The sequence below is a fragment of the Lipotes vexillifer genome, unplaced genomic scaffold (assembly GCF_000442215.2).
Source record: "Lipotes vexillifer unplaced genomic scaffold, Lipotes_vexillifer_v1.1 scaffold1233, whole genome shotgun sequence".
Classification (NCBI taxonomy): domain Eukaryota; kingdom Metazoa; phylum Chordata; class Mammalia; order Artiodactyla; family Lipotidae; genus Lipotes; species Lipotes vexillifer.
Window position 1 is genome coordinate 156,470 of NW_006782167.1, and position 9,721 is coordinate 166,190.

At 49.6% G+C, this 9,721-nt stretch overlaps 1 protein-coding gene across 1 annotated transcript; it reads right to left on the bottom strand.

Annotated features, from left to right (window-relative positions):
* Positions 1 to 519: 519 nt before the first annotated feature.
* Positions 520 to 9,205, bottom strand: PIRT (phosphoinositide interacting regulator of transient receptor potential channels). Its single transcript, XM_007455018.1, has 2 exons — positions 8,986 to 9,205; positions 520 to 968 (listed from the first exon to the last, which is right to left on the bottom strand). Exons 1-2 carry the CDS (start codon positions 9,203 to 9,205, stop codon positions 520 to 522), a joined length of 669 nt encoding a protein of 222 aa, XP_007455080.1.
* Between the last annotated feature and the right edge of the window lie 516 nt (positions 9,206 to 9,721).

Below are 9,721 nucleotides of genomic sequence, written 5' to 3' on the forward strand. Positions count from 1 at the left end.
CTTGCCCACAGAAAGAGCTGGGGCGGGCAGACCCAATGGTCAGAAATTCCCTTCCCTCTGCGAAGGACCTCCATTGGTCAGTTTGGGTTCTAGAAGGAAGCAAATGCAGAATCCAGTTCAGGCACTCAGATATGTAAACAGGAGGTTCTTCTCGGGGCATAGCCCACCCCAAGGAATTTCCCAACATGCACAGCACTTGGCAGAGAGCATTAGATGAGTGACACCTGGATGCACAGGCTGGGATGAGAGCCATGAAAGGCGATGGCCGCGGCCAGGATCTGAGGGCACATCAGTGATAACAGAGAGACTAAATGAGATCATCCCGCGGTACCTCCCAGCTGCACGGAGGGCGCCGCCCCGAGCTCGCTCTTTCCCACGGGGCCCAGGAGAGGGTTTGCCTGCATCAGTTTTACGGAAGACTCCACCCCTCTAGGGGCCGGGGATGTTGGATGTTGGCCATCACATCTTCTCCTGGTCGAGGTGGCAGGCTGGTGGGGAGGACAGAGGGCGAGACCGTCATCAGCGATTCAGGAAGAAGGACTTGAGGCTCTGGAAGAAAACTGACTTCTGTCTCTGCTTCTGTTTCTTTTTGATGATGGGCACCCACACCAGCCCGCATACCAGCATCATGAGTCCCAGAGACAGGAAGGCGGGCCCTATCATCTTGAGGACCTTGAGGCTCTTGTCACCCAGGTTCAGAGTGTAGGCCAAGCAGGTGATGACCACACCGAATAGGAGGATTGCACCGCCCACAGACATGATGACGATGGGCTTGCGGTAGATTTCCCAGTTACTCCGGGGGGTGGTGGTCCACACAGACTCACTTCTGCAGCTGATGCACAGGGAGCTGGTGGTCTGGCTGGGCAGCAGGTCCTTGGATTCTGGAGACTTCTCGTTGACCTCCGGGTCCTTGGGGAGAGCCTCCATGGTCACGGCTCCCGGGACCGGGCACCTGGTACCAGCACCGGCTAGAAGCAAGGACGAGGCCGGAGGAATCCTCGCACAGCCTTCCTGTTCTCGGCATCTGTCTCCAGCCTGCCTCTTAGTGGAGGGCAGTACAGGGTTTTTGTGCTGAAGCTAAAAGAAAAGCAGATGAGATCCACGTAAATAAGAAGCCACTCAAGGTGGTATCGTTTTCCTTGTGAGAGATAAATATTATATCACTGTAGTCAACCATTCTTATTATTTAAAGCAGGGAACAGTGGTGGCCTTTAAGAAAACAGGCAAAAGCTACAATTTATGAAATGGCATCTTATTTTCAGACCCAGCCGCTTTCTTGCTGTGTGACCTTGAATGAGTTACGGCCTTGGTCCTTGGCTTCCCCTCCAGTCCCTCCTCCCGGGGCCCCAGGTTCTTCCTCTTCTTTCCGGTCTGGCCACCTCAGGCCCCACTCACACAGCATTTACTACGACCCCTCTTCGGGAGCGGGATGGGAGGGATTTCTTTCCACAGCAGCAAGTTTCCTGGGAGGGTGGGCTACTCAATCCCAGTCACAGTGGGTTCCGCCTCCCCACCCCGGACGGGGTGAGAGGTGGGAGGGGTTGCATTCGGAAACCAGGGTATCAGGATAAAGGAGCTGGTGTGTGAAGCTGGTGGCTCCCAAGCCCAGCACTCGAACCTGCTGCTTCCCCTCTATCAAGACACCTCTAAATGTGGAAGGGTCCTGTAGTGAACGCGCTCTCCTTCCACACTTCCTGTAATGCTCAGTTCCAAGCAATTTCCTCAACTCCCCCCGCCCCCCACCTCACCCCTCACAGCAGCTCAGGCCTGGACCACTGGGCCAGTGCTCCCACTTTGCCGAGCAAGACCCCCTTCCCTGCATCCCAGGGGGAATAGGAATTGTAGAATCACCACGCCTTCAGAATGTGGATTTTTACATTCGTGTGTGCCCCTCTAGAGAGAGGATATTGGGATCTCTGCTTCCGAAGACTTTGGAAAATACCATGACGGGCTTTTATAAGTACGGGCTCACAGGTGTCCCGCTGCTGCCCTGTGGGTCCCGAGGAGTATTTGCGTAAGTGGCGTCAACACTTTTAAAGTGATCTCTCCCTTTCGCCTGCAGGCTCGGTGGGGAGAGGAGGGCTTGTGAGGCGTGTGGTGAAATCCTAGCCGGGGAGCTGGCGTTGGTTACTGCAACCTGGTTTCTCCTGTGGGGTTTTGACGTCTTTGGTAGGATGATCTCTCCAGGTGGCCCTTTCCCCCACTTGGCAGCAAATCCCAGGGCAGAAGCGCCTGCTGCCTTCAGATGTTCGGGGTGTTGTGTTGGAGGAGTGTTAATGGGAAGGCACGAGTCTCAGTTGTGCCCGAGGATCACCGGGCTGGGTGGGGAAGGACCAGCTCCCGGGAGAGCTGCCACTGGGGTGCGAGGCAGCCATGGCAGGCGCAGGGAGGATGGCTTCCTGGATGCTGAGTGAGAGGTGCGGCCAACTGCGCCCTGCTGGCCGCACCTAGCACATGCTCTTTGGCCCTGCCAGGAGGTCGCTCGTTTATTCCCCTCTTAGGAGGGCAGAGGCTGAGGCCCAGTGAGATTTAGGATCGTGGCCCAGGCCTCCCCCCAACTTCATAGGTGGCTGTGTTGGGATCCAGGCCAAGGTCTTTGGACTCAAAGCTCATTGTACTAGACCGAGCTGGTCAGGATGCTCCCTGAGGGTCCTTCTACTATGACAAGGCCTGAGTTTTTCACTTTCGGGCTGCATCCTGCAGTAGAGTAACCTCTCACTGAGTAAGGACTGACAGAGACAAGTAGTTGTATAGGGAGTCACTCTACAACGGAGAGATAACACTGATGTTAAGTTTTTCATGATGGTACATTTATTTATTGAAAGAATTATTTTTACTCTGAGATTATGTCCTTCCTTCTTTTCTTTTGGCACTGGAGTATTCATTTTATGAAACGACTGTGAGGGAAGATGATCATTGGTTTTGCTGGTATCTATACTGGCCAAGATCAGAAGTCAGTCATCCTGTGCAGATGTCTGTCTACTTTATCTGTCACCTATCTATCATCTATCATCTATCTATCTATCTATCTATCTATCTATCTATCTATCTATCTATCTATGTAAATTGTAATACCTCACGAAATCCCGAAGAATGGGAACCTTGCATTTAGTGGACTTACTTAGGAAGAGGAAGGGTCCTTGTGATAGTGAATGGTCGGTGGGTTCATCTTCCGGGCAGTGACTGGAGAAGAGCCCTTTTCCTCCCTTGAACAAGGCTGAGCTCCGTGCCTTCTCCCCCCACCCCCGGCCCTACCAGGCAGGAGGTGGCAGCGACTCTAAACACAAGTGGCAGGCGGGGTGGGCTGTGGAGTGAACGCCGCGCTGGGCTCCTTCACGGTTGCAGCACGTCACTGAGCTTACTTGCAGGGTCTGGTGTGACAGAAAGATCCAGGTCTCTGACACCAGAGGGACCGCTGTCTGAGACTCACTAGTCACATATATAGAATAAGGATAACAGCATATCTGCCTCATAGGGCAGCGGCGACTGTCAGGTTTCACAAGACCCCACTTTATTGTGTGATACGTTACAGGAGTTTAAGACATGGCCCTGGTTGCTATTATTATTGCAATAGTTATTTTCTTTCTCGGTCCCTTTTTTCTCATCTGTACAATGAAGAAGTCAGGCTGAGGGACTTCTAAAACTATTTTGGATGTAGGTCCATAGGTGGTGAATCAAACTCAAACTCTGAGAACCCAGGTTTTCTGAAAATCACCATCTCAGGGGCACTAAGAGTTTTATAACATTTTATTAAAGTCCTAAAAGATCCGATTTCTTTTTCTGATACCAGGGTTTCTCAACAGTGGCACTATTGACGTTTGGGAGCCAATAAGTATTTGCTGCAGGGGCTGTTCTGAGCATTGTGGGATATTTAGTAATATCCCTGGCCTCTACCCACTAGATGCCAGTAGCAAACCCCTCCAGTCATGATAGTCAAAAATGTCTCTGGACCTTGCCAAGTGTCTCCTGGGGGTAGAATCAATCTGGTGGAGAACCTCTGCTCCTAGTTTGCAGACTGCCTCAGGGCCTCTGCTGGTTTATATGCCTCCTCCACCCGGCAGCCCCCCTCCACCGGCACTCAGCGGGTGCTCAAAGGACTTGGGCCTGATGCTGCAGTCCTGTGGGGTGGGGAGCACGTAACCCTGGGGAGCTGGTTCAGTGAGATGAAGCACACTTCCAGGTCCTCAGTTCCTGCGGGTTTGGTTTGTCTGTCTCAGAGGATCCCTCACTTCCCGCAGTGGGTGGACTTGTCCACTCAGACCCTCAGAAAGTAACCTTCTTTGGAATAAGAGTCTTTGCAGCTGTAATTAAGGGAAGGATCTCCAGGTGAGCTCATCCTCAAACAGACAAGTCCAAGAACCTGCGTCCTTGTAGAGAAAGGAGAGGAAATGTGACACACAGAGGGGAGGGAGGCCACGTGAAGATGGAGGCCAATGGTGAAGTGATGCCCCTACAGGACAAGGGTGCACGGCGGGAGAGAGGATGGGACGGACTCTCCTCAGAGCCTCTGGAAGGAGCAACTCAGAGGACACCTTGAGTCTTTCCCTTGTGACAGAACAAACTTCCATTGTTTTCAGTGGCTACATTTGTGGTACTTTGTTATGGAAACCCTAAAAAAAGGAACACACTCACTGTCGGTTAATGTCCCCACACCTCAGAGGTGGCCGAGGACCGAGGGCCCGAGGGGCTGAGCTGAGAAGGGAGATTGGGTCCTTCTCCCCCCACCCCCCCGGAGGCCGCGGCTGGGGTGTCAGGAAGCAGAGGTAGTGGGTAGAGACGTATTTGTAGCACAGAACTAGCGACGGACAGGCCACAGGCTAGCACGGTGAGGGAGCACTTGTCTGGGGCTACACAGCACGCGGAGGAAAGAATGAACCGCACGCCTGTCCATGCAGGACCCCAAACATTGACGCTGAGCAAGAGAGGCCAGACACCTCTTCCATTTACAGAAGGTTCAAAAACATGTAAGACCATCTATGCCATTAGAGGTTAGGACAGTGGTTACCTTCAGTGGGGATGGTGGCTGGAAGGGGGACGTGATGGAGACTTTTGGGGTGCCATTGTGCTCTGACTCTCGATCTGGCTACAGCCAATCACATGGGTGTGTACCGTTTGAGCTGTATACCGTGACATGACCGCTGAAGAAAATTTTAAAATACAACTAAATGCAATACGTTCATTATTTGGATTCTGACTAGAAGAAACCAATTGTACATTTCGAGATAACTTTAGGGAAGTTTGAATCTGGATTGGATATTAGACAACGCTAAGGATTTACAATTTGTATTCAGTATGATGACGATATTGTGGACACAGAAGAAAGCATCTTTATAGATATGGAAGATACATCTTGAAACCACGTACAGAGACGAATTGTCATGATGCCGTGATTCACGTGGAAGCACCAAACTCCAGCTCAAATATGACAAAATGTTAAAGGTTATAAAATCTGGGTGACGGATACGTGGAAGTTCATTATATTATGATCTCTACTTTCACGTATGTTTGCAAATGTTTGTAATAGATGAGGCACTGAATATACAGATGGACGGTGACCAGACATGTATAAGAACAGAACTCTGATCTACAACCTGCAGCAACCAGCCCAAGAAGCCACCGCATTATCTACAGTAACTGGCACAGGGACCCAGACTATATAATCTGTAAGTAAGACTTTCAAGAAGTCAGACCGCCTTCCCTAGTAACCAGCCCCACAGGCCAAACAGTAACTGAGGACAGCTGCTTTTTGACAAATACACCAAAACAGTTGCATGGGGAAAAGAAAGTCATTTCAACAGATGGTGCTGGAATAACTGAATATTTATATGGAAAAAAATGAAACTTGTCTTCACCTCATACCATCAACAAAAAATGAATTCGAGATGGATCATGGACATAACCTGAACATAAAAGCTAAAACCATAAAGTTTTAGGACAAAATATAGGAGAATATCTTTGTGACCTGGAGGTTGGCAAAATTTCTTAGGACAGAGAAGGCAGTAACCGAGGAAGAAAAAGAAAATCAATAAATTAGATTTCATCATAATTTAAAACTCCTGCCTCATTAAAAGCTACTGGGAAGAAAATGAATAGGCAAGCTGTGGACTGGGAGAAAATTTTAGCAAAATACATATTTGTCAAAAGATTTGCATCTGAAATACATGTGATTAATAACACAAACAGCCCAATTTTAAAAATGGGCAATTGATTTGGACGGACCCTTTACAAAGGAAGACAGATAGATGAAGAAGAAAGCCATGAAAAAGGGCTTGAGATTGACATTCGACAGGAAATACAAAGTAAAACCACAAGGAGATACAGCCGGACACTCACTAGAATGGCTAAAATTTAAACACCTCACAATACAAGTGTTGGTGAGAGTGGGGAAACAACTGGAGCTCTTGTGTCCGCTGGCAGGAACGTAATATGGCGCAGCCGCTTTGGAGCAAAAGGTCCGGTAGTTTCTTACAAGGTGAAACATACACCTTCCCTTTGAACCAGCAGTTCCACTCCTAGATATTTCTTTGTCCAAGATAAATGAAAACCTATGTCCACCAAAGACTTGTTTATGAATATTCATAGCAGCTTTGTTCATAATAGCCCAAACCACAAAACAACCCAATGTCCATGAACAGGAGAAAAGGTAAACACATCTTGTATATTCACACAGTGGGATACTACTAAACAATAAAAAGGAACAGACTTCTGATGCACACACAGCATGGATGAGTCTCATGGACATGATGGGTGAAGGAAGTCAGATATAACTGAGAACATATAGTGTATGTTTCCATTTATATGACATTCTAGAACCTTCTAGGAACTAAGCTAAGGTGACACATCTCAAAACAGTGGTTGTAGGGGTGGGGAGGAACTAACTGGGACCTTCTGGGGTCGATGGAAATGTTCTATCTCTTGATATCGGTGTGGGTTACAAGGGGGACCCATTTTTCAATATAGTACACTTAAGATTTGTGCATTGTGATGTGTGTAAATTATACCCTGCAAAAAAAGAACTGTAAAACTCGTAATAATAATAATAAAGGGGGTCAGGCTGGGGAGCAGGTGAAAGTATAGTTAAACCAAGAAAAGCAGAATGTTGATAATGGTTGAAGTCATATGATGGAACTTGGGGATCCAGGGTAGAGGTGAGGGCAGGAAACACATTACCCCGGAAAAGGAAAGTGGGGGCATGGGCAGGGGCAGAATGACCCCAGAATAGGGCAGAGATGTTAAAGGGAAGTCTGTGAGGTGAGAGAGTCACCTGGCCCTTATGGGAAACACCATGTGCTGATTCTGAGGAAGAGGAGATCCTGAAAGAAAGAGAAGGTACTTCTTTGAGAAATTGGGATTTGGGGACAGAAGACGGAGATGGAGGAAGACGTGGAGATGGAGCTGGAGATGGAGACGGATATGAGAGATTAGGTGGAGGTGAAGATGAGAGGTAGAGAGGGAGATGGAGGTGGAGATGGAGATGGAGGTGGAGATGGAGGGAGACAGAGAGAGAGAGGAGAGAGAGAGAACAAGAATTTCACCATTTTCACCTTGTCTCTGGAAAGATACCATCCCTTGAAGGAAAACAGACTTTCAGGGAGCCAGGAGGCCCTGGGCAGAGCAAAGACTGGGTTTGGTTGGCCAAACAAGTGTGTACAGAAGGGACTGTCTCTTGATCTTGTTAGAGCTGGTCTCCTTATCTGTCGTGTGTTTGTAATTGGCCAGGTATTCGAAAACCCTGTCTGCAGATATCCACTGAGTGTTTGCCCTTTGACCTTGTGTTCCCCAGGTTGCTACACAGCACTCGGCTCACAGCTTTCCCCAACACTGCAGCAAACACACTCTGAGCAGCCCCCGTGTCTGCCCTCTGCTAGACGCGGAGCTGCAGACACAACTAAGAAGACGACGTCCCTCTCCAAAGAGGAGCTCCAGGCGTCCCCATTTGCCCGCTCAGTGGTGTCTCTGACAAACAAGGTAGAGTGATGTCTCAGATGAGAGGGGAGAGAACAGCAGGAACTTCTCTGGCTGTTTCTCACGCACTCATATATTCATCCGCCAACAGCTGGTTGGGTGGGGTGTGTGGACCATGGAAGCTGGCAAGCAACAGTGAGTGTCCAGGAGAATAAGGAGCAAACACTTTTCCCTCCGGTAGATTCTCGAGTATCTGAAATGCACCACTTAATGGGCAGCAGTTGCACGGCTGGGCCTGGGGCTTCCTCAGCTTTCTATGCGCTCCAGCAGGTAGCTCAGCGCCTGGCTGGGGCTTAGGACTTGCCAGACATTTGTGAAATGATTCATCAAATAGGGGAGCTGCGGCCGGAAGGTTCGGCAAGGCAGCGTCAGGTCGCCATTGCTGTTCCTCCCCGTCCAACTGTCAGGTATGCCCTGTGCTCTTAGAGCGGGGGTGGTCAGATGGGACTGGCTAATGAGGGGGCAGGAGAGGCAGCTGTGAGGACACCCTCTGACCTCTTCCCCATCCCCTTCCCCTCCCTCCGTGCTCTCTGATGGATGGACCCCTCACCAAGTCTGGTTGCCCTCCACTGGCTGGCCTTCCTGAAGTCTTCAAGGTTCCCCAAGCAGCAACTCCAAAGGAGAAGCAGCACTCAGTGCGTTCGGGGAGGGTCGGCGCTTTTCATACAGTAACAATAACTGTCATTTCTCGGACTCTTCTTATGGGCTGGGAACCAGGCTGAGTGCTTTACCTGCATTGCGTCCTTTAACCCTCCTCACAAGTCACTGAGGATGGGGCAATTATTACCTCATTTTGCAGGTGAGGAAACAGGATCAGAGAGGTTAAATGACTTGCCCGAAGTTACTCAGCAGATGAGTAGTGAACCAGATTAGAAAGGGGAGTTTTGGAGCCTGTCTGGCTCCAGACCCTGGGTTCGAGTCTATCCTGCTCCCCTTTGGGACGGTTTTGAGGTGTTGGTTTTTTTTTTTTTTTAAAACTGGAGGAACAGTGAATGGAGAGCATATTTGAAATGGGGGCACTGGCCATGCACAGAATTGCAGGGATGGCTGCTTTGGGTGAGGGGTTAGGCCGGCCCTGATGGGTGGAGCTGCTGAGGACGTGGGGGCTGAAGCCGGGGGCCTTGAGCTGCAGCCAGCAGAGCAGCAAGAGGCCTGTGACGTAGGCCATAAAGCCACTACCACCATCATCCCAATGGGGCACAAAATGCCTGGTACCTGCCACCTTCTTCACCTGCAGCATCTCTTTTAATAGCTCTACTACGATGGTACTCTTATTATCATTCCCATTTTACAGATGAGGAAATTGAGGCTCAGAGCTGCCTGACCCCAAATCCTGGTCTTTATACTGCACTCTGCTTGCTCAAGGATGGAGCCTGCCCTTCCCCTTCACTACTATGTTAATAGGTTGCCAGATTTAGCCAATAAAATGACAAGATGCCCAGTTAAATTTGCATTTCAGATAAGCAACAAATGGTTCTTCTTATAAGACTGTCCCAAATATTGCCCAGGACATCCTTATACCAAAATGTATTTGTTGTTTATGAGAAATTCAAAGGTAACTGGCATCCTTGTAATGTATCTGGCAACCCTGATATCATAAGAGGCCCCACTGTGCTTGGGTCTGGAGTTATCTGTCCCTTTCCAACCTTCTCCTCCCTGATAGGAGCTGGACTATTCTGGGAATTGCAAGGACCGAAAGCAGGAGAGAGCGGGCACATGTCTCACAGCCGGGAGGTGGGCCCAGAGGGAAGGGTTG